A 25,934-nucleotide genomic window follows, 5' to 3' on the forward strand; every position below is an offset into this window, starting at 1 on the left:
TCAAATTAAAAAATCTCCAAGCAGCTTCATTCTAGGTTTTCTAGATCACAAGAACTAGATACTTAATATGAAGTCTTTGTATCAAATGTTTCAAGAAAATACTTTTCCCCAAATATATCCATTGCATGGAGAATGCATGCATTTTAATACACAAAGATTACTGAATCCATCGTGTTTGAGTTCACACAAAAATAGAGATTGGACCCAGCTCTATACATAAAAACAAATTACACAGCTGTGAAAATGATGCAACCTGAGTTCAAATAAGAACATAGTCTCTTTCTCTTTCTTTCTCTCTGTGTGTTTATGCATATACATGCATGCACAGTACTGTAATATATCAAAGAAACTGAAACCAAGAGGAAAAACAGCATTCATAGTCTATCAGTCCTTTCCTCTGCAAAGCTTGGTTTATGCCCCTACTGGTTGCAATTAAAAAAAAAATCAACATTTGCAAACATACCACAGATAGCTCCTCTTCTACGTATAATGGAAAAAAATATCATGATTGCCAAATGCTGCCTTTCAGTGGCTGCCTCTGGACATCTTTGCTCAAGCTTTATCGTCACTCCTCACTTGGGTGCTGTGACAAAGTTCCTCCTCTGCCTTGGTGGGTCGTGCGCTTATTGGCGGAGTTGCTGGCCTCAGAGATTCACGGCAGCCCTCAGTTTGGCCACTTTTGCTAGTGGCTCAAACCTGCCGTCCACTCAGCTAACCTCATCGCTGGCCAGCATGGGAAAAAGCAAGAAGAACAATCCCCGCAGTCTCTGCTGACTCACCATGTGGGTTGGGGAACAGCCCAGAGACCTTCCCCTCTGGTGGAACCCACAGTCCAGGTCAACTCCTCCTGTGTCTGATCAGGAGTTGGGAGGTTTGGGGGGGACCTGGGCCCGCCCTCTACACCGGGTTCCAGCCCAGGGCCCTGTGGATTGCAGCTGTCTAGAGTGCCTCCTGGAACAGCTATGCGACAGCTACAACTCCCTGGGCTACTTCCCCATGGCCTCCTCCCAACACCTTCTTTATCCTCACCACCTGGTGTCTGATAATGCTTGTACTCCTCAGTCCTCCAGCAGTACGCCTTCTCACTCAGCTCCTAGTGCCTCTTGCTCCCAGCTCCTCACACGCACGCCACAAACTGAAGTGAGCTCCTTTTTAAATTCAGGTGCCCTGATTAGCCAGCCTGTCCTAACTGATTCTAGCAGCTTCTTAATTGGCTCTAGATGTCCTAATTAGCCTGCCGGCCTGAATTTGTTCCAGCAAGTTCCTTCTTGTTCTGGAACTGCTGTTGTTATCTTATGCAGGGAAAACTGACCTGCTTAATCTGGGACTAATATATCTGCCTTCTAACACAATCCTGTAGCCTCCGTCCGTTCGCGTATCTGGGCAGAGTTCCTCTGGGCAGCGTCCACTGACTCCCTTGATGCCTTCGAGGAGCAGTGGGTGCTGTCTGGGGTTCTCTGCTCAGTGTCCCTGTCTGGTTCAATTTGTTTGACCCTTTGACTGCACTCCTGTCCCTGTTATTTCATTAGTTGTCCCCCGGAATTACTTGGTTTCCACGTCCTGTGGATCCCCGTCTTAGGCTGCGGGGAGGGATCCTTTAGCAGTGGGCGGGCTTCCGCCCACCCACTTCCTGGATCCCAATAGGACCACTCTCCTGTAGCCATCTGACCTGACCCTGTCACAGTATCTTTGCTCTGAAAGGCTGCAGGTCTCACCGCTTCTGTTGTATCCTTCCCAGGCTCCTCATCTCATCTTTTTCCATGTGGGCCCATACACCTGAAACTCCCTTCTGGACCGGGTATGCTGTGCTTCATCTCCCTTCTTCCAATCTCCCTCCGTTAAACATGCTTCTCCCCTGAAGCCTGTCAACTCGTTTAATTCACCCTTCAAGCACCTGAGCATCCAGGGCACCTGGCTTTTGCTTCTCTGCTTAGATTGCAGGGTCCATATCTTCAGTTTCTTCCATGTGTCACCCACCACTGTTCATATTCCACACATAATTAACCTAATGTGGCCCAGTGATGTGGAGAGGAAGAGACACAAAAGCAAGGTCCTATGCATCGTAACAAACCATTCAAATCATACTCCCTCACCCCTTTCTGTGCTGTGCAGCTAATCCTAATGCTCTCTGAATGGCAGGTAATTGTTTCTTTGTTTTAATGAGAGCAGCCCCTTCCTTATGAACATAGCGTAAGTGAGAAGCCCCCTCCTGGGATTAACTTGATGTCGCAGAGAATGTGCGCTCTCCCCCACAGAAGCAAAGGCTCTTGGAATGTCCAGCCTTAGAGGGTGACATTCACAGACACACAAAGCCTAGGTAAATGATCTGCGGGCAGGAGAGCTACAATGGGGTGGGCGGGAGCGAATCCCCCAATCCACTGACAGGGCACAGAGCAGCCCTCCCACCGCTACTACTAGTACAGCTCAGGAGCTGGAATAGGAGTCACAACTCACACATGTGCACATGTAATCCTGCACTCACTGGCTAGTCCTTCACTCCTTCCCCAACCCACCTTCAGTCTGAGTTAAAATAGCCTGAATACCTGTTGAAAGATCCCTCATTATAATGCATCACAGTGCACTTGTTCACCACATTCCAGGCTACTGCATAAACCAGGTCCAATGACCAGCACATTAAAATAATACAAACAGAGACCCAACCTCAACCTTATCTGTGGCCCAGCTCTCTGACAGCAATAATCTGTTTCCCCCCTTTGTCTTCATTCAAAGCAGCTTAGCCCCCCCTCCACTAAAATAAATAGTTCAGCCCTTTCTTTCTAATACTTAAATCCAGCTTAACCCGAGGGGCAGAGTACTGATTTAAACAATCAGCACAGCTTGCCTGATCTCGACTGCATCTCTAAGTAATCACAACAAAGTCCTGTTCGGATTTTCACTTTCTAAACACGGATATTTTTATTTGCTGGAAAATGAAAGTTTAGGTGTGTTTGGTGGATTTTGTTGTTGTTGGGTTTTGCTTTTGTTTGTTTTGGTTGCTTGCTTTATGGAAGGAGTTAGGAAGAAACCAATGAAACAGCTGTTGATTGTTAATTCTCACTGGGATGGAAAAGGAATTTTTCATGTACATGGGCTCCAGTAGTTACTAAAATGTAGCTCCTCAGAAAGGAATGTTGTCCATTTACACCAGTGAGGATCTGTCTTATAATGTCCTAGATTTCACAGTGGGCCGCAATAGGGTGACCATATTTCCCAAAGGGAAAACGGAACACCATGTGGGGCTAGCCCAAACGCTCCCCCCACTCGCCTACTGCAAGGCTGGCCCTAGCCGCTTGCCCAAATCCCCACATACACAAATGGGTCTGGCCCAAGCCATTTGCCCAAGCCCTGCCTGCACCCCACCCTCCCTGCCTTCGGCGAGGCTGTTTACCTGAGCCCTGCCTGCCCCCCCCCCCCGCCCCCGCAAGGGGGCTGGCATCGCCGCTCACTCCTCAGCACCCAATCAAGAGCCAAGGGGAAAAATGCCCACTTTTGCCAAAAATTCGGGATAGCCGGGACAGGGCTTAAAAAAGGGACTGTCCCGGCCAAAACAGGACGTATGGTCACCGTAGGCAGGGTGCTCCTATTGATGTGATGATGTGAATTGGTAGAAGGTTTGCAATATGAATGTATATTAGTGTTTTAAAATACATCTTGAAATATTATATTCTGTAATTACTTTACCTAATTTTAGAAAGAGACTGTGGTCTATTACAGACTGCCTGTTTACAAGGCACTTCTGCCTGCCATAGATTATAATATTGTCTAGCTACAAAAACCAGTTAAATAAATGAAATACCTGTTTTATAACAGTGAAACTCACTCTCTTGGCTCCTGTTTCTGGGCCTACTTCATTTCTCTAACAAGTGCCTTCAATCCATAGAAAGCAGTAATGTTCTAGATGTGCACAAACAGATTCAACTCCGCATTTAAGGGTAAATGCTCAATCTAATATTAAAACTAGGATTCACAGTAGGGTGGGTTTTTTTGTTTTTTTTTCAAAAATACTGAAATAGAGGAAGGTATATTTACACTTTCTTCACAGCAATTCTGTCAGTCGCTCATCAAAATCTATCAATGAAATCTGATCATGTTGGCTGCATGATCGTGTATATAACTTGTAGCCCTAGCATTTAAATACCAGTTTAAGCCATTTTGATTTTAACTGTTAAGTGGGCAGTACAAAATTTTGCACTTATGGTAGACGAGTTTACCTTGACTTATACCATCATCCCTGATAAAACTCAGAGACTGTTTTCCTACCAGTGTCATGCATAAACATGATGTAACACTTAGTTAAATGAAAGACACAAATAAGTGGAAGTTCATAATTCCAACATTTCTTTATTTTGTTGCCTTTAAGTGATTACCTAGTGCCAAATTCCAAAGTGATGGATAAGGTGGTATAAGTTAATTTAGATTCCTGCTCTGCGTCCATGTCTAACTTACATGCCAAGAAGCCAGAAGATGTAAGTTAAAGTAGAATGGAGAATACTTTAGCTTGCACCTTCTAGACTCTCAGTGAGTAAGGCAAACCTGTGTAGACTCCCTTAAGCATGAGTAAAGTGGGTATAATTAAATGTACATTTCTGAAGGTATCTCCTATGTCCCAGTTCACCCATGATGTAACTCCAATGCATCTGCATTTACTTGGCTCTGAAGGCCATTTTCACCATGCATGAATGGGATATTCTATTCCAACAATGGTGTATCCTAATAGGAAGCTAGACTTAGGGCCAGATCCTCAGTTGGATTGAATTCAATGGAGCTGCACCCACTTACACCACCTGAGGATCTGCCCCTTAGTGTTATAAACAGCTGCATTTTCACTTTATTGATTTCCATGGTGTAATAGCATGGTCTACTCTAGGCTGATTATTACACAGGGATCATATCACAGATATTATAAAAGAACTTGGATATTTTATAAGGTACAGTATCCACTGACTTCTGAGTGCGAAAATACACAGTGGAGATAAGTGATATACAGTAAAAGCTGTTTTATCTGGCATGTTGGGGGAATGGGGGTTCTGATAAGTGAAAAATGCCGGTTAACTAAGAGGGAGGGAGGAAGTGCAGGCTGCAGGCTCTGGGAGGGAGTTTGGGTGCAGAAGGGGGCTCGGGGCAGCAGATTGGGGCATGGGAGGGCTGTGGGGTGCTAGATCTGGGGGGCGCTCACCTTGGGCAGCTGCCCACAAGCAGTGACCTGTTCCGGTTGCTCCTAGGTGGAGATGTGGCAGGCGGCTTTGCTCCCTGCCCCGCCCCAAGCACTAGCTCTGCAGCTGTCATTGGCTGGGCACTGTGGCCAATGGGAGCTGCGGGGGTGGCGCCTGTGGGTGGAGGCAGCTCACAGAGCTGCCTGCCGCACCTCTGCCTAGGTGCACCCGGGACAGGTCACCGCTTGCAGGAAGCCACCCGAGATTAACAGTCCCCGGTCCAGCACCCCGAGCCCCCTCCCATGCCCTGAACCCCCTCCCGCACCCAAACTACCTCCCAGAGCCTGCGCACCAACTCCCTGCCGGCCCTGCGCCAACTGGACTATAAACCTGAATTTCAATGAAGATCAGAAATGTCATTTTATAGAGCTTTCCGGTTGGTGAAGTGCCGGATAAAACAGCTTTTATTGTATATAAATTCAGACGTCATGGGGTTATGTTGAAATTGAGGTGATGGCTGCAGTTGAGGAATGAGTAGCTCACAGGACCAGGGAATAAGCCACAACCACCGAGAAGCAGATTTAGCCTATGTAGTCATGCTTCCTTGCCCTTCTGTATTTGTTTTCTATATTCAAGAAGAGAATTCAGTCAGTTCCACATTGTTGTGTGTGTTTCCTAGTGAGTTAGAGAATGGAGCATTTTGATCAATTTAATTAATTTAAAACTGCATATTGCCGTGTATTCACTTTTCAAAAAAGAATGCTCTTCAGTGAATTTAGCTCTTGTGAATGTGGCTGGATGGACAGTCCTGGGTCATAAAGACCTTTGTTTATCCATGGAACAGTGGCCGTGGAAATGCAGATGCCCCAAGACCCCTCCACTCAGTGTATCTTAACTCTGACACGGAGGATAGTTCATCCTCCCTGCCAATTAATTCCTAGGCCTTGCCAGTAAGATTATCAAGGGTGCTATCTGTGAGGTGGGTTTGGTGGTGTGGATCTCTGCTCACTGGGGGCAAAGGTAAGCACCCTAATTCACACTGAACAGCCGCTTTCAAGTCACTATGTCCTGGGCCATATGTGAGCCAATCATCTAAATAAGAAAGATGAATTATCCCTTTATCAGTCTTCTGTTCCATCCAGTCCTCGTCCCCACCTCACTATATTTTAGTGATTTGCTTGCTGGTTTTCTTCTAAAGCATTTGCTGCCACAATTTACAATATCTATCCCTCCAGCCTTGCAAAGCACATCTTTTGTCTCAGTGGTTTTCATACTGCAAACCACAATTGACTGACTAAACTGAAAAAAATCTGCTGAAAAACTCAAATGAAGGTTGTGGATGCAATACCTACCTCTAGTGTCACAGGAGAGGAGGAGGATGAAAACATTGGGCCCTACCCGTGTTCCCAGTGATGCTAATGAAAGTTTTGCTGCCTTAACTGGATGAAGGCTTCAGTCCTTCCTGTGCATTTCAGGGAAACGTAAGTCACGATGGAGGAAAGGAATCCTGAATGGTTGTTAGCCTGAGCACTTTAGTCATGTATTCATTCCCTGCTTCCTTTGATAACCTCACTGGGATTCATGCTGCTTCCATGGTAGTTGAACATTTTGTTCTAAACCCACAGGTGGTAGTGCCAAGTGATCCTTCACACACATTTTACTTTGTGCTGGTGACTCATTCCAGTTTAATACCATCCAAACATTAGCTGGCTTTAGAAAGTATGAATCATCTTCCTGATAATATTATCTGAAGTTATTGCTAGACGTGTCAAGCTAAAATGCTAGGACTAGTCAGAGCACTAACGTGTGACTGTTTTCTCCTTAAAACCCACTGATCTAAAATGGATGCTGGTTTACTTTGTATTTAGAAGTGAGGTCTGCTTGGGGGCAGGAGCTGGACATGCAAACTCTGGCTTTGTCCTCCAAGGATCACAGCTGCTTCCACTGAAGGAAAGTAGAAGACATCCTCCACCCCTGGAAGTTTTTCTTGTCTTGAGGTAAGCCTGTGATGTTCACTGATTATTCACACAACAATTAAAGCCCCAATGCCCTTTGCTCCTGCTTCTTGGGTAAAACCTCACCTTCTGCAGTCTGATACAAAAGAAATTCCCATGGAACTTCTTTACATGATGTGATAGGATATAGTAATGCTGCTAATGCCTCATTGTCTAGGATTTTGGAGCTGTCAATGCTAAATCTCATTTAAGTATCCTTTTTTAAAATAGCATTAAAAGTATTTATTCTTGTGGCACAGACTCACAGCATTTAGTATTCAATAAATAATATTCTACTTAAGATGTCTTGAAGCTTTTTCTTCAGGGATTCTATTTTCCTCACCCTAAACCAATGAAAGATCAAAGACACTAGTGAGACTGCTTTGCAGGAGTCTAACCTGTAATCTTGTGCATGGTCTTTCAGGACCGGTCTGTGATCAGCAGATTGGTAGAGAATACACCATTTATATGATGAAAGAAGCAGGGTGGGAGGGTTTACAGGCCAGGATTCATGTGTGGTGGGTTTACAGGCCAGGATCCATGAGCCAGGTGGTTCTGTCTCTATCTACTGTAGAACCTCAGAGTTACAAACACCACAGGAATGGAGATTGTTCATAACTCTGAGATGTTCGTGACTCTGAACAAAATGCTGTGGTTGTTCTTTCAAAGGTTTACAACTAAACATTGACTTAATGCAGCTTTGAAGCTTTGCTATGAAGATGAAAAATGCTGCTTTTAACCATCTTAATTTAAATGAAACAGGCACAGAAACAGTTTCCTCACCTTGTCAAATCTTTTTTAAACGTTCCCTTTCTTTTTTTCAGTAGTTTACATGTAACACAGCATGGTACTGCATTTGCTTTTTCTTCTTTCTGTCTCTGCTGCTGCCTTATTATATACTTCCAGTTCCAAATGAGGTGTGTGATTGACTGGTCAGTTCATAACTCTGAGGTTCTACTCTGCATCCATTTTTAAAAGGGGTGGATTTACTTAGTTACACCCAGAATTTGCTGTCCCTCTGACAGTGTGTGGCGGTGACAGCTGTGGTCTCCCTGAGACAAGAATTAGGTGATTACGCTGTGGTTTCTCTGCCTTGGAGTAGCTTTTGTGGAAGGCTTTGGAATAAAAATGGCTTTGAAACCCAAGCCGGGTGATTATCACAATGATGGGAGCAGCTTGTTGGTGCTGGAGAGGGAGACACTAACAATTTCAGATTGATGTCTAGGTCCAGCGAGTGTGCCCAGAACTCCTCTAGTAAGGGAGGGTTCTATCATGCAGAAGAGTGGGAAGCACCCACTTTCAGTTATTTGGGGGTTGCCTGTTCAAAGACAGGAGTCTTGCATGGTACTCAACAGTGGCAAGACATGTGCTCATTCTGCTTGCTCTAAGGAGTCCCCCAGACCTGGGGCTCTCCATCGCAATTGGCAACACAAATGTTTGCACTCACAGACCGGTTAGTTACACATTTAAATTCTATTATTTGCTCCCACACGGGATGGCAGGCCCATTTTAAAGGTAATTTAAAAATAAAACAAAACGGGTCCTAAATCTTTCCTCATAAATCAGTGTCTCATATATGTTGGAGGTAGAGGGGGATTTGTATTGTATCAGTTGCAAGTACAATTATTCACGCCAATCCTCTTTCAGGATATAGCATAACATAGCAACTCAGTTTTGGATCTGGCATTTAGTAGAAATCAGGTGACTCCTCTCTTCAGCAGTCTGCAAAGTCCTTCAGTCACTATGACACCTGCACAGAACATGGCCCTGATTCAGCAGAGCACTTAAGTCTCGATGGAGTAAAAAGAGCCTTGTTGAATGGGGACTTTAAATTGAGAGGCAATATTTTTCACCTGTTGCAGTTACGCCCCTTCTAAAGCTAGCTCCCTCTATGCTACTCAACCACATAGAGTTAGGGGTGGGCACAACTGAATCCCAGATTCTGTGGTTTTTGTTCAATAAAACTGTTCAGTAAATCTGAAAGTGAAAGTGCTCAGGTTTATGAGGGTCTGGAAGTGTGTGTGTGTTGGGGATGGGGGCAGGTGAGCTGGAGTTTAACCCCTTAGTAGAGGGTAGCATTCACTACATGTAAAAGGTTCCTGTGTAAGGCCCTGAGCTTGAAAACAAGTATTCATGTGTTCACTTTTATGCGTGCGAGTAGTTCAATTGATTTCGCTGAATCTGTTCTCCTGTGTTCAGTTAAGCATGAGTGTCTTCGCAGGGTTGGAACTCAGGAGTATGTCTCATTCAGAGCTATATCTGATGTACTGAAAAGCCATTCAATGCTCTTAAACTTCTCTACCAAACCAACCTTGCTTAGGAGAGCAAATCCAAAGTGGAAAGAAGAGTGAATCCTCATGCTCACTTCTGAAGCTTTGAGTAATGCTCAAATATGTTCTTACTATTGAAAGAGTAAATGAAAACAAATGGGGCGATTCACTCCCCAGTGGGGATATTCTGAAGTTGGGAAAGCCAAGAAAACCCTGCTGTTTCTCCAGCAGATTAGCCTTCATTTTCAAATGACAGCATTATGTAGGGGTATGTATATAAATATGCGAGAGAGCGCAGCTGACTTTACATGTGTGTGTAATTATTTTAATGTGATTACATTACATTCAGTCACAAACTCTACAACAAGGCCCAGATTACTACTCTCTTAATCCAGGTTTATACTGCTCTAACTCCATTGGTTTCAGAGACAAGGTAGGGTACGAGTGAAGTAAACCTGTGGTGATTCAGCTGCCAGGAATTTAAGATGGCTGGATCACACTTCTGAAAGGCGCTGTAAACTAACAAAACCCCACTTCTGTACCAATAACATGCTCATGACATGCTCACCTTGAAAGCCACCTTTTTCAGTCCTATGCCTCCCTTATTTAATCTTTCCTTCCTGCTACTAACAAGCCGATGCGCTGTGGCAAACAAGACGGTCGTGCCAAGGTTGTTGTTTTTTTCCCCTCAGGAGCGAGAGGCTTCCAGCCTTTCAGACAGACACCAATTAGAGACACCAAGGACCTAGTTTTTCAGAGTACTTAGAATTATATAGCACTGCATATGTCCAAAGCCCAGCTCCCACTCACTTCAGTTTGCAGCACTGTGAGTGCTCTTCTGAAAATCAGGCCCCAGGGTCTCAAGTCTGGCACCCAGAAAACGAGGACCACACAATTACTGACCACCTGTGAAAAGTTTGAGTTAAGTGGGTTGCTTCACGTCACATAGAAACTCTGGCAGAGGCAGGGATAGAATTCAGTTCCCCATGGCACCATTCAAGAGCCTTAACCATAAAAAGAAAAGGAGTACTTGTGGCACCTTAGAGACTAACCAATTTATTTGAGCATAAGCTTTCGTGAGCTACAGCTCACTTCATCGGATGCATACTGTCTTCTGCAGTTTCCACAGTATGCATCCGATGAAGTGACCTGTAGCTCACGAAAGCTTATGCTCAAATAAATTGGTTAGTCTCTAAGGTGCCACTAGTACTCCTTTTCTTTTTGCGAATAGAGACTAACACGGCTGTTACTCTTTAACCATAAGACTGTCTTTCTCTCCCTGCAATCCCGTCTCATTCATCACACACCTTCCAATTTCTGCAACAAACGAGGCAGGCGTCTTAGACACAACAGTTTCCTTCACTACATCACCCCAATTCAGCCCCAAAGCAGTTTCCTCCTGTGCCCAGAAGAAGGGCAGGGTCCTGTGGAAAAAAAGAGTAACTGATGAAGTAATTAAAGCCTGTATCATAATGCACAAAGAGGCTGAATTAAAGTTACACTGGCAACCTTATTTCTGAGATTTTCTAACTTTTGAGTGGTTGACTTCACAACCTTAATAATGTTATTTTAACATAGTTTTTGTGTGTATATAGTTTCCTAGGGTTTTTAAAAAAGCAAACTGAAAAAAACCACCCCAAAATTCCATCATGTGGCATTATTTTGATACTCATTGTTCACCAGCAGGATTGGAACCTTTAGATCCTCCACACAGGCCTCTGCCACATGAGCAGAGGAGTAACTGGAACACCTGATAGCAATAGTAGGTTGTCAGACTCTGTGTGGACTGGCAATACAGGAGGAGAAGACACAATTCACCAGTGGGTTTTGTGGATATTTGGTGAGACTTAGGAGTCTTGGGTTCCCTGCCAGGCTCCAGAAGGGGTGTGTGCTTGACTGAGCACAGACTCTTCTGCCCCATTCCCTCCAAAAAGTCCCTGTCCCAGTCCTGTCTCTTCCCCATCCATGGCTCCTTGTTTCAATTGCGTTCTCCTTGCATACCTAGTCCAAGGCTCCACTCCTCACTCTCCCTCTCTCTACACTCACGCCCAGCCTCCTTTTGCAACTGGTTCCAGATCCCCACTGCTGGATCTCATCTGATCTGTCTTTCCCATCCCCTCCCCTCCCCTCCCCCCCACTGGCTTCCAGGCTCCTCATACAATCTCAGTCTCCCCATTCTCACTCCCTCACCCCCTCTCTGGCTTATTGTCCCAATCTCTTTGTCCGGCCAGTGCCAGTTCTCTTCCCCATCCCAAGACAGCGCCCAGCTCCTTCTAAGATCTGTCTCTCCTCCCCTCTGCCCCCATTCCCTCCCACAGTGGTTCCCAGGCCCAATCTTCTTGTGCAGCCAGTCTGTCTCTCCCTCCCACCCCCAGCTTCTCATATGACATGTGTTATCTTCCCATTTCCCCTATCTGCTCCCAGTCCCCTTGCCCAACCAGTCCCAGCCTTCCAACTCCCACAGTTTCTTTCTCCCCAACTCCCAGCTTGGCCAGACTCCTTGTCCCAGTCTGCTGCTTTCCCTCCCCTCCCCTCTGGGCTGGCTTTTGGTCCTTCGATATTAAAATCAGATGGCTTCCTTCTCCCTGCTGCCTGGGTGCAAGCAAGGGGGTTATTGAGAGCACAGGAGAGACAGGCTCCTTGATCTCAGTTTCAGTGCTCAGCCTGGCCCAGAGCTGTTGGAAACTGCATCTACAGGAAAAGTTCAGCTTTGTTCCTGTAGCCCTGGACTGAAGCATGTTTGGTTGTTCTTTGGGGATGGTCCAGCACTAGGAGCTGACTGAGTGGGCTCAGTGAAAATGGAATATTTGGAGCTTTTAGCTGCTAAAATCAAAGACATCTTTACTGAGTGTGTGCGAACTGTGATTTTTCAAAGGTTTATAATTTAGCCAAATTTGGGTGGATTTTCACAGAGATGGCAAAAGGCACATCACTGACACAAAGACTGTTTCCCCCCCCACCCCAATTTCAAGTCCCTGCTCCAAAGCATGGGGGCATTAGAGCTGTTCAAAGAAAAGTTCTTAAGAATATTTTAACATTGGCAAAACAATTTTTCCCCCCTAGCTTCATTCTTGGAAACAGCTGTACAATTTTGGCTAAAATTTCTCTCCCAATAAAAGTCAGCCTGGCCTGGAGTATTTCAGCCCTGCTGGATAAAGTTTGGCAGAGTTATATACAACTGAAAATAGGGTGTTATAATGGGAAGCGTTGGGCCACCTTACTAATAGGCAGTGCTACCAGTCCTGGCTATAATACGTCAGCTGTATTTGTCTGCACTCCTACGGTTCACGAATCACTGTAGTACTTGAGTGCTGTGTATGGATTAAAACCACAGCCAGAGCTGCCTAGTAGAGCAGCCAGGTCTCTGCCCCACTCCGGTATGCTCAGGATACCTAGTGTTGTAGATGTAGTCATAGCCTGTTACTTCTGACCATGCCTTCAGATTCCTTGCCCTCTGCTTCTTTGGAGAACGCTCAAGCATTTCATATGCTGCCTGCCAAAGATCAGTTAACAGGGCAAATGCACCACAGCCTTTTCCATTAGTTTCTGAAACTTTAGCAAAATCCAGTCACCAGTTGTAACATTTTTCAATAGCTAATAATCAGCACAGGCTACTGTACATTTACCAATGTGATATATGACATTATGTGCCTGCAATGCCCCTCTGCCATTTACACTGGCCAAACCGGACAGCCTCTACGCAAAAGAATGGACACAAATCTGACATCAGGAATTATAACATTCAAAAACCAATAGGAGAACACTTCAATCTCCCTGGTCACTCAATAACAGACCTAAAAGTGGCAATTCTTCAGCAAACAAACTTCAAAAACAGACTCCCAACGTGAAACTGCAGAACTGGAATTAATTTGCAAACTGGACACCATCAAATTAGGCCTGAATAAAGACTGGGAGTGGTTGGGTCATTACAAAACTTAATTTCCCCCATACTAATTTTCCCCCTACTGTTACTCACACCTTCCTGTCAACTGTTTGAAATGGGCCACTCTCATTACCACGACAAAAGTGATTTTTCCTCCCTTGGTATCCTACTGTTAATTGAATTATCTCGTTAGACTGACCTCCCACTTGGTAAGGCAACCCCATCTTTTCATGTGCTGTGTATTTATACCTGCTACTGTATTTTCCACTCCATGCATCTGATGAAGTGGGTTCTAGGCCATGAAAGCTTATGCCCAAATAAATTTGTTAGTCTCTAAGGTGCCACAAGGACTCCTCGTTGTTTGTACATTTACAATATGCCCTCAGGTGCCTCCTTGGGTATTATGGCCTGTTTCACTCATCATGAACCACTGACAGGGATGAGGTGCCACAAAGAAGTAAGTAGTTTCCTCATTTTTGAATCCAAAATATGAATAGTAAAAACTAAGTGCCACCTCCACCAGTATTTTATATATTGTTTATAACGCAAGGAATAGAACTATTTTGACTCAATTCTCATATGAAATATCTGTTCCCCTCCTTGCATCCCTCCAGTTGGCGAGGGGAACAAGGCAGTTGCTGTTCATGGGCAATCAGAAGCTTTCACATATTTTCCTACTGATTTTTATTAGGGCTGTCAAGCAATTAAAAACATTAATCTTGATTAATCGCACTGTTAATCGCATTGTTAAACAATAATAGAATACCATTTATTTAAATATTTTTGGATGTTTTCTACATTTTCAAATATATTGATTTCAATTACAACACAGAATACAAAGTGTACAGTGCTCACTTTATATTTATTTTTGATTACAAGTATTTGCACTGTAAAAAACGCCAAAGAAATATTATGAAAGTTGAACTTACAAATGTAGACTTAAGTAAAATAACCCCATCTGCATTCAAAAATAAAACACTGTATAATTTTAGAGCCTGCAAGTCCACTCAGTCCTATTTCTTGTTTAGCCAATCACTCAGACAAACAAGTCTGATTACAATTTTCAGGAGATACTGCTGCCTGCTTCTTGTTTACAATGTCACCTGAAAATGAGACCAGGTGTTCTCATGGCACTGTTGTAGCCACTGTTGCAAGATATTTACGTGCCAGATGAGCTAAAGATTCATATGTCCCTTCATGCGTCCATGCTGATGACAGGTTCTGCTCGATAACAATCCAAAGCAGTGTGGACCGATGCATGTTTATTTTCACTATGAGTCAGAAGCCACCAGCAGAAAGTTGATTTTCTTTGGAGGTGATGGGTTCTGTAGTTTCCACATCGGAGTATTGCTCTTTTAAGACTTCTGAAAGCATGCTCCACATCTCATCCCTCTCAGGTTTTGGAAGGCACTTCAGATTCTTAAATCTTGGGTCAAGTACTGTAGCTATCTTTAGAAATCTCATATTGGTACCTTCTTTGCGTTTTGTGAAATCTGCAGTGAAAGTGTTCTTAAAATGAATAATGTGCTGGGTCATCATCCCAGACTGCTATAACATGAAATATATGGCAGAATGAGGGTAAAACAGAGCAGGGGACATATAATTCTCCCCCAAGGAGTTCAGTCACAAATTTAATTAACACATTATTTTTTAACGAGCGTCATCAGCATGAAAGCGTGTCCTCTGGAATGGTGGCTGAAGCACAAAGGGGTATACGAATGTTTAGCATATCTGGCACGTAAATACCTTGCAATGCCGGCTACAAAAGTGCTGTGCAAATACTAGTTCTCACTTTCTGGTGACACTGTAAATAAGAAGAGGGCAGCATTATCTCCTGTAAATGTGAACAAACTTGTTTGTCTTAGCGATTGATTGAACAAGAAGTAGGACTAATGGACTTGTAGGCGCTGAAGTTTTACATTGTTTTGGGTTTTTTTACTGCAGTTATGTAATAAAAAAATCTACATTTTTAAATTGCACTTTCACAACAGAGATTGCACTACAGTACTTGCATGAGGTGAATTAAAAAATACTCTTTCTTTTGTTTATCATTTTCACAGTGCAAATATTTGTAACAAAAAATAATATACACTTTGATTTCAATTACAACACAGAATACAATATATATGAAAATGTAGAAAAACATCAAAAATATTTAATAAATTTCAATTGGTATTCTATTGTTTGACAGTGCAATTAAAACTGTGATGAATCGCGATTAATTTTTTTGAGATAATTGTGTGAGTTAACTGTGATTAATGTAGACTCCCTCCTCAGACCCTATGCTACCAGCACTCCCAGCTATCTTCGAGACACCACTGACTTCCTGAGGAAACTACAATCCATCGGTGATCTTCCTGAAAACACCATCCTGGCCACTATGGATGTAGAAACCCTCTACACCAACATTCCACACACAGATGGACTACAAGCCGTCAGGAACAGTACCCCCGATAATGTCACAACAAACCTGGTGGCTGAACTTTGTGACTTTGTCCTCACCCATAACTATTTCACATTTGGGGACCTTCAAATCAGCGGCACTGCTAGGGGTACCCGCATGGCCCCACAACATGCCAACATTTTTATGGCTGACTTAGAACAACGCTTCCTCAGCTGTCGTCCCCTAATGCCCCTGCTCTACTTGCACTACATTGATGACGTCTTCATCATCTAGACCCATGGAAAAGAAGCCCTTGAGGAATTCCACCATGATTTCAAAATTTCCATCCCACCATCAATCTCAGCCTGGACCAGTCCACACAAAAGATCCACTTCCTGGACACTATGGTGCTAATAAGTGATGGTCACACAAACACCACCCTATACCAGAAACCTACTGACCGCAATTCCTATCTACATGCCTCCAGCTTTCACCCAGACCACACCACACGATCCATTGTCTACAGCCAAGCTCTATGATACAACCGCATTTGCTCCAACCCCTCAGACAGAGACAAACACCTACAAGATCTCTATCAAGCATTCTTACAGCTACAAATACCCACCTGCTGAAGTGAAGAAACAGATTGACAGAGCCAGAAGAGTACCCAGAAGTTACCTACTACAGGACAGGCCCAACAAAGAAAACAATAGAACGCCACTAGCCATCACCTTCAGTCCTCAACTAAAACCTCTCCAACGCATCATCAAGGATCTACAACCTATCCTGAAAGACGACCCATCACTCTCACAGATCTTGGGAGACAGGCCAGTCCTTGCTTACAGAGAGCCCCCCAACCTGAAGCAAATACTCACCAGCAACCACACACCACACAACAGAACCACTAACCCAGGAACCTATCCTTGCAACAAAGCCCGTTGCCAACTGTGTCCACATATCTTTCAGGGGACACCATCATAGGGCCTAATCACATCAGCCACGCTATCAGAGGCTCGTTCACCTGCACATCTACCAATGTGATATATGCCATCATGTGCCAGCAATGCCCCTCTGCCACGTACATTGGTCAAACTGGACAGTCTCTACGTAAAAGAATCAATGGACACAAATTAGACGTCAAGAATTATAACATTCAAAAACCAGTCGGAGAACACTTCAGTCTCTCTGGTCACTCGATTACAGACCGAAAAGTGGCAATTCTTCAAGAAAAAACCTTCAAAAACAGACTCCAGCGAGAGACTGCTGAATTGGAATTAATTTGCAAACTGGATACAATTAATTTAGGCTTGAATAGAGACTGGGAGTGGATGGGTCATTACACAAAGTAAAACTATTTCCCCATGTTTATTCCCCCCCCCCCCCCCCGTTCCTCAGACGTTCTTGTTAACTGCTGGAAATGGCCCACCTTGATTATCACTACAACAGGTCCCCCCCCCGGCCCCACTCTCCTGCTGGTAATAGCTCATCGTAAGTGATCACTCTCGTTACAGTGTGTATGGTAACACCCATTGTTTCATGTTCTCTATGTATATAAATCTCCCCACTGTATTTTCCACTGAATGCATCCGATGAAGTGAGCTGTAGGTCATGAAAGCTTATGCTCAAATAAATTTGTTAGTCTCTAAGGTGCCACAAGTCCTCCTTTTCTTTTTGTGATTAATCGACAGCCCTAATTTTTATGTTATGGTATTTTAACGCTTCTGCAGTAACTAGGTGCTGACTGTGAGCCAGCATCAAACATGCCCCATAAAAACAGAAGGGGGACAGTAAGGTCATACTGGAGTTAATAACGAATAAAACAGTGAAAGAGCTGACTTCCACAACCTAGCCATCAGGAGACAGTCTGAATAAATAGGAACCCTGCACGTCTCTGCCCAGAATGAGCCCCTAGTTCAGGCTCAAAAATATTCCGAAAGATATTTTTGTTTATTATGCTGTCTTAAGTACTGTTTTTTTTCTATTAAAGCAGGTATTCGTTGTCTTCGTTAGATATGGGAAATAAAACCTAGCCTCCCTAAACGTACAGCTCCTTCTCTTTGAGCACTGCAGGAATTTTCTGAGACAGCAGAAGTAAATTTGTTAATTAGATTCAGTTATTTGTCTTGAAAATGATCCTTTAAGAAACTGAATCATGAGCAGAAAATATGAAAAACATCTAATATGTATCTAAAAATCAGTTTGATCTAATCTGGGGTCACAAACCCTAAAAATGCCTTAATCATAATCTTTCAGGGCCAGATGATCAAAAGAATTTAGGCACCTAAAGGGGCCTACTGGAATTTTCAAAGCACTTAACTAGGTTAGGCACCTAACTCCTATTGATGTCAATGGCTAACCTATTGAAGTGCTTTAAAAAATCCCAATAGGCATCTAACTACACTTTTAGGCACATAAATCCTTTGAAAATCTGGTCCTTGGTCACTACAGGGCAGAGTTAAGGATGTTTTGGTGCCTACACCATGGACTTCCACATGTTAGCATGTCTGGATTTCTTTTAAGTGTAACTGTAATTCTGAATTTTCTGGGTTTATAATGTTTGATTTTTGGGATAATTGCAACATCCTTGCAGTGGCACTGGAACAGTTTTAAGAGTGGGGGTGCTGAAAGCCAGGCCCCTTATCCCTGTCCACCCCACCCCCCAGAACTGTGGCCGCGAGCAGGGCTGTGTCTCTGGGAGAGGGGGACTTGGACAAGGGTAAGGGGGCCAAGGCTGGAGCCACAGCTGGGAGCGGGCGTGGAGCCGGCATCCGGGACCCCGCATAAAATGGAGCACCACTAGTTCCTGCGACTATGGTATTTTGCCCTTAAATCACTCATACATGTTCTCAACCTAACCTCTGTCATAACACAGTGTTTTGGCTGGGTAGTTTTGTTAAATTTCATTTCTCAACAGTTTATTTGTAAGTGGTATTGGCTTTTCAGACCTGTCTTGATTAAGGCAAGTTCCAAGGGGTTGTGCTTGTGCTGCCATGGGCAACAGAGAGAGTGGAGGAGGAGCAGTCAGCTGACAAATTGTGTCCCAGTCTACCACAAGTCAGGGATTCCCCTTCCATCTCCTTTGCCAAGGATCTAGCTCAGAGGAAGAAGTGACCCAAGACCCAGCTGTTGATAGGCGATGGCAGTATAATAGAGAGGCAGGTATTGGAAATGAAAGAGAGTCACATGATAGTAAGGGCAGAATACATAGTGCTGCTGAATCAAAGCAAGACTAAGGTGGCACTCTTGGGAAAAGGGAAGATCTTCAAAGAATTACCTTCCTCTGTAATGACAGGTTTCAGAGTAACAGCCGTGTTAGTCTGTATTCGCAAAAAGAAAAGGAGTACTTGTGGCACCTTAGAGACTAACCAATTTATTTGAGCATGAGCTTTCGTGAGCTACAGCTCGCTTCATCGGATGCATACTGTGGAAACTGCAGAAGACATTATATACACAGAGACCATGAAACAATACCTCCTCCCACCCCACTCTCCTGCACGTTGTAAGGAGAGTGATCACTTTGGATGGGCTATTACCAGGAGGAGAGTGAGTTTGTGTGTGTATGGGGGTGGCGGGTTGAGAAAACCTGGATTTGGGCTGGAAATGGCCCACCTTGATTATCATGCACATTGTAGGGAGAGTGGTCACTTTGGATAAACTATTACCAGCAGGAGAGTGAGTTTGCGTGTGTGTGGGTTTTTTTTGAAAAAAAAAAAGGAGGGGGGGTGAGAAAACCTGTATTTGTGCTGGAAATGGCCCACCTTGATTTTCATGCACGTTGTAAGGAGAGTGGTCACTTTGGATAGGCTATTACCAACAGGAGAGTGAGTTTGTGTGTGTGGTTTTTGGAGGGGGGTGAGGGGGTGAGAGAACCTGGATTTGTGCAGGAAATGGCCCACCTTGATTATCATACACATTGTGAAGAGAGTGGTCACTTTGGATGGGCTATTACCAGCAGGAGAGTGAGTTTGTGTGTGGGGGGGCGGAGGGTGAGAAAACCTGGATTTGTGCTGGAAATGGCCCAACTTGATGACCACTTTAGATAAGCTATTACCAGCAGGAGAGTGGGATGGGAGGAGGTATTGTTTCATGGTCTCTGTGTATATAATGTCTTCTGCAGTTTCCACAGTATGCATCCGATGAAGTGAGCTGTAGCTCACGAAAGCTCATGCTCAAATAAATTGGTTAGTCTCTGAGGTGCCACAAGTACTCCTTTTCTTCTTCCTCTGTAACATCCACCCTGATTGCTAACTCAGTCTTCAGCTTGGAGATCCTTTTGCACTCACTGCTAACGGAAGTCCAAATAGCTATGGGCAGTCATTTCCATCTGTAACTGGCATGTTGGGCATTCCTGACCCCCTAGGCTTAATTAGTTAACCCATTATATCTAACTGTGAAGCTACATGGCCAGAAAAAAACTCCAACTGGTACAAAATGCAGGAGCTCATTGATTAAACAACAAAGATCTCCATGAGGACTTCAGTCTGGTGCTCTGGTCTTGTACTGACTGCCTATTGAATAGAGAGTCCAACTCAGGGCCCATATCTTGATATTCAAAACTCTGTGTGGCATTGGCCCTCATTAGGTGAGAGAGAACTTCTCCCTCCATAATCATCATCTCCCACAAGAGCTACATTCTCAACCAAACAGGCTTGCCATCACTGAAGGCAGAACTTTCACAGGAGCTGGACCTAGACCGGAACGCTCTCCCAAAGAGAGATGACTCACTCCTGTTCTCACCCTATAAACAATCTAAAACCAACTTAACCACACTTTAAGAATGAGTTGATCTTGCCATTACTGTATTAATGGTAGTTTTCATGTTTTATTACCTTGTCTATTTCAAAACTTCATTGAGCTGAATCTTAGTAAACAGATCAAATCTGAATGGATTTTGTTGTTGCTGCTGCTGTTCTGGCTATTACACTCATTATCTGGAGTCATCAGCAGTTTTGCTGTGTTTTCCATCTGTTATTCAGTATTAGGGATCTGGTATTTTTCCATGGTATGAGATAATTTCAGAGGCTGGGGCTATCATTTCCATTTGTTATGATGTTTTTCTCAGTGTGAGTGGTTGATTTCCGCTCAGGTCCTTGGTTGGACCAAAAGGAAACAGCAGATGGTTTGAGTAAGACCCTGTTCACACTATAATATTTGCCAGGTCGTGAAACTGCTTTCAAAATCATTTTAATTCCTAGGCTCAAGAACTATTTTCTGTGCTGTTTTTTTAGAATGTTTTCCTCATTTACACAGACTGGCATTTGCTAAAATAAACATGAAATTGTTTACAAGAACGGATCTTGTCCAGCAGTTTCATGGTACTGGAAAAAACCTGCTGAGGATGGGGGAGGGAGGTACTGTTGTGGTCTCATTGCTAATTAGTATTCCAAAACTCGGCTCAGTTTTGCATCTCTGAGGCAGGGCATGTACCTGTTCCTTCTTCATTGTACCTCTACCATTTGCCATCATCCTAGACTTCCTGGGGTATTTTCTTATCTCTGGTGTTATGTAGTTTGATATGTGCAGGTGAGAATTTGACTAAAAGTGTCAGATATATGTATATTTTTAAGCCACTCTCTAAGCACACACCAGGTGTTGGTCATCTGATAAATTCTAAACAAAATTATGCCTTGAGTTAAAAGAGACAAGATTTTATGATGCCTGTGGAGAAGCCAAGCTTCTCTGAGAGGAGAAAAAAAGAGTGATTAAATGATAAGGGGAAAAACTCATTTGTATTCTATGAAAAAAGGGAGATTTAAGATCAAGAAAGCACTTACTCCTAAAAATACACTAATGACTAGTGCCAGGCTTTGGTGGATAAGCAGCCAGTTATCTGCATGCTAAGGCCCTGGTTCCACAAAGGCTTACAGATGCGGTTAACTTTGTATGCTGTGAGACGTTTCACTGAAGCCAGTCAAAGCATGTGTATGTGTATAAATCGTTACAGCAGTGGTGGGCAATTTGCGGCCCATCAGGGTAATCTGATTGTAGGCCGTGAGACATTTTGCTGACATTGACCATCCACAGGCACGGCCCGCCGCAACTTCCAGTGACCGCGGTTCACCATTCCCGGCCAATAGGAGTTGCAGGAAGCAACGGGCCACAGGTTGCCCACTACTGCTTTACAGGATCAGGGCCTAAATTTGCAGAATAAGAATGTGGAATCTCTCTTATGTGGGAAGCTTTAAAAAAATGCTTTTTCCCCCTCCAGAGCTGTAATTAATTGCATGTCATTATGGCTTGTCAGTCCTGTCAGGCTGGATTCCACTGTTACAAAAAGAGGTCCTATCCCTGTCACACAGAATGATTCAGGGTCTGTGAGTCGTAAACGCCTCAAGTGTCACCAGTGAGGTAAGCATAGATGCAATCTTCATTGAAAACAAAGTAGTGGGTTGCAGTTTAGTGGAGTACAGAGCAGAGAGATTGTGCTGCTGCACAGCTGGTGAGACCAGTGGAGATGATGTCACATTCCCCAGGGGCCAACATATCCCTCCATCCTTGAGTTTTTCTTAGGGCAAGTCTACACTTAAAACTTTAATGAAGATGCTCTAAGCTGACAGGAGAGAGCTCTCCCGTCAGCATAGTTAATCCAACTCTGCAAGAGGCGGTAGCTATGTCAGCAGGAGAAGCTCTCTCGCCGAGATAGCACTGTCTACCCGGGGGGTTGGATCAATTTAACTACTTTGCTCAGGGGTGTGGATTGTTCACACCCTGAGTGATGTACAGTAGAATCTCAGAGTTATGAACTGACGGGTCAACGACACTCGTTACTTGGAACTGGATGTACACAATCAGGCAGCACAACAGCAGAAACCAAAAAAAAAAAAAAAAAAAAGCAAATACAGTACTGTACTGTGTTAAACTACTGAAAAAATAAAGGGAAAGTTTTAAAAAAGAGATTTGACAAGGTAAAGAAACTCTTTTGTGTTTGTTTCATTTAAATTAAGATGGTTAAAAGCAGCATTTTTTTCTTCTGCATAGAAACATTTCAAAGCTGTATTAATTCAATGTTCAGCTGTAAACTTTTGAAATAACCATAACATTTTGTTCAGAGTTAGGAACATTTCAGAGTTACGAACAAGCTCCATTCCTGAGGTGTTCGTAACTCTGAGGTTCTACTGTAGCTACAGCAGTATAGGTCTGTATAATGTAGAGCAGACCTCAAGAGTGTGGTGTCATCCAGCAATGACACTCAGAAATCCACAAACTTCACTATTCTGTACTGGGTCCCCCACCAGTCAATTAGTACAAATTAGTGAGCTTCGTGGATTTAAAAACTACCATTTTAAGCTTTGGAAGCACTATGCACAATCATCAGATCCAAAAGTAAAGGTCTTCCTGTAGGCTTAAGAGACCAGCTTTACTAGCTGAACTGATAATGGGTAGTGACTGCATAGGCACTTGAAGGAGACTACTCAGTTTTTAGAGGGCTACGGTGCTTGTTATACACCAACTACCAGTAGTACATTACAGGGAGCTAAAATCTATCATTGACAAGTGTGCTCAGCATGTACCAAATCAACATGTGAATGTAAAACAGAACAGAAATAATCCTGTATATTATGCCATGGAAACGGCATTCCATTGTGATATTTTTTCATTGAATACAATGATTTCATTGAATTTCATTAATTTCAACTTGTTTTTGTTCACAATCATTTGTAATCAGAGAAGTAATTATGGTACTGCCAAGACACTGGCCTTTCACTGCTATGTAGTAATCACTCTTCAGGCTAAAGTGCCCCTTACTTTCAGCTTCAGCAAAATGAGCTCCTGCCTCTTACTAAATTGGGTTAGTCCAACCGTTAGACTGGTGATGACTAAATACAAAACCTATAATGTGAAACAACAGGACAGAATTTGCACTCATCGCCAGTTCTCACCTTGTCATGTGTTTCGGTGAGCACCCCCTCTCTAGGTTGGAGGATGAATGCTTCACGTGCATCGCGTTGTAGGAAGTGTGAGTGTATTCATTTTCATCACTGTAGTCAGGACCAAGTAATGTCCGAGCCCAGGTTCCCATGTCATAAGGAGGAAGCATACCTCCAAATTCAGAGGGCAGGCATTCAGGGTGTATTAGCTGGTGAAGACTGTTCAGATTGTTGCCATGGAGAAAGATCTGAAACAAAATAAAATGAAGGCACAGTCAGTTCCTTATTTCATAAAGCATTATAATTTAGAGCAGTGAATTTGCTCTGCAATTTATGGGTGGGGCTTTTCAAAAGCACTCAGCGTTAGCTTAACTCTGCTGTCATTGAAGTCAATGCTGAAAATATGGTACTAGAGATGTTCCCTGCCATTCCCATAAGATATCATATAAAACCAGGGAAAGTGGGTTGTGGAATTATTTTTGAGGGAAGGGAGGAAAGATTCCTGGAAGTGGGTTCTAAAGCAGGCTCTGAAGAAGAGGGATATGGTTCTATTATTGGGTGCCACAAGAGAGAGAGCATGAAGAAGAGAGAAGGGGAGATAATAAAGGGATGGGAAAGGTGAGAGGTCTGTAAGGGAGCATAGGGAGCAAGAGGAGACAAGATCAGAGATATAAACTAGAACAAGATCATGAAGACCTTGAACATAAAGGCAATGAGCTGAAACTGGTACAGTAGCAATTAAACCTGGAGCCCAGCTCAGTGACAGAATCACTGTCTTTTTCAGATAGGCACCAAAATCTAGACCTATGTATTTTCAGAGCTGTTCAAAACTCAGTAGTTTTGGTGTGCAAAGGGTCATGCGTGAACATTTTCCTGCATTTGCATCCACATTCTCTCCAGTCAAGTGAGTTGTTTTGGGTTCAAACAAAACATGGCGTTTTGACTGATTTTTCATCAAAATTGCACAAATTGCTAATTCTGTGCTGTTTCAACACATTTATAAACTGACCCAAGTCCATGTACCTGAACAATTTTCTTTGAATTTATCCTCAGTTTCTGAATTTGTAACAAAACACTGAACCACACAAAGCTTCTAGTAATTTATGGTTTTATTTGAACACTGCCCAGCTCCAGTTATCCTTCCACTCTTTAATCCAGACATGTTTTCACACGGAAGGACTCCTCAGCCTGTTCAATACTCTTCAGATGGAGCCCAGGCCAGATTTTGGTGCCTTTCTGAGATCCATTCTCGTGACTATGGACTTCAGGATAAAAGTGGACAAGGACAGTGAGGTCCACTAATCCAGGTACATCTCTTCAGCAAAGACCTGCTTCTCTTCCTGCTGTGTGAGCTGATGTAGAGAAGTGGAAGTTTTTGTGGACACCAGTGGGAGTTAAGAAAGGCAACCTGCTGAAGAAGCAAAACTGGCAAGTTCCTTGGAGTTGATGGTATCTCACTGGGCAGAGGTCTAGCTCTATGGGAGCTTTTTCATATGGGTGGCTTCAATGGGAGACTGTGCCTGTCTCTCCACTATCACAGCTCAGTAAATACTTCCTCCGTCCATAGGCATGCCTTGTCCACTGTATAATAGGATAGCGCCTGTTCTTTGTAAGTAATCAAAGGTTCTCTGGGCCCTGACTTGAATTCTGAAAATAACCTACTTCTGCTGAATTATTGATTAAATCTAGGCTAATTCCAAACTCCAGCTGAGGCTTCAGTCATAGCTGCAGCTCTCAGAAACCCATTCCAAAAAAAAAGAAAAAAAAACCAGAGAAAAAAGAATAAAGCAAAGAAAGTAGAGAGTTATTCAAGCCACTCTGGGTCTGAAGCTTCATAGGTTTTCTCCCCCTCTAATTACCCTTTTCCTTGTCTTGTCTTTGAGGAATGGTTTGATTAGCGTGTACAGGGCATGAATGTACCAGGGCTGGTTGACAAAATGGACTCCCCCAAAACGAGCAGGAAAGCTGTCCTGTAGAGAAGAAAGAAAGGGAAGGCAATTAACAGGTGCACCAAATTAGTCAGGCAGCCAGCAGGACTAAAGTCAGAGGAACAAGTTTGCATCTTACTATCTGATACACCATTTAATCAGCAGTCGGCTTGTGGTGGGGGGATGGGTAGTGCAGGAGGACTAAGAAACACATGCCCTGTTTTAAGGAGCCACTATCCCATTTCCCTCAGTGCAGTTACACCTTGGTATCTAGTGCTTAAAGAAAGCAGATATCAAGATCTCTGCCCAAATTTCTTCTGACTCCACTCCAGCACACTGCAGTGTGCCAAGAAGGGAAATGCAGCAGGGGTGATGAACACAGCTTGTTTCCTGAAAATCCCTTGAGGGGACTAATTTTAACTCCTTATTGTGTTACGTAACTGAACTGCAAATTC

At 43.6% G+C, this 25,934-nt stretch overlaps 1 protein-coding gene across 1 annotated transcript in view; it reads right to left on the bottom strand.

Moving 5' to 3' along the window:
- CLVS1 (clavesin 1) overlaps nt 1–25,934 on the bottom strand; it is a 135,320-nt gene that overhangs the window by 3,097 nt on the left and 106,289 nt on the right. Inside the window, exons 4-5 of the mRNA XM_007059459.3 lie at nt 25,411–25,521; nt 23,564–23,799 (exon numbers count right to left, since the gene is read on the bottom strand). Of these exons, the coding sequence (XP_007059521.2) occupies nt 23,564–23,799; nt 25,411–25,521 (347 nt within the window). The remainder of the gene's footprint in view (nt 1–23,563; nt 23,800–25,410; nt 25,522–25,934) is intronic.

This window comes from Chelonia mydas, chromosome 2 (genome assembly GCF_015237465.2).
Source record: "Chelonia mydas isolate rCheMyd1 chromosome 2, rCheMyd1.pri.v2, whole genome shotgun sequence".
NCBI classification, from domain to species: Eukaryota; Metazoa; Chordata; order Testudines; family Cheloniidae; genus Chelonia; species Chelonia mydas.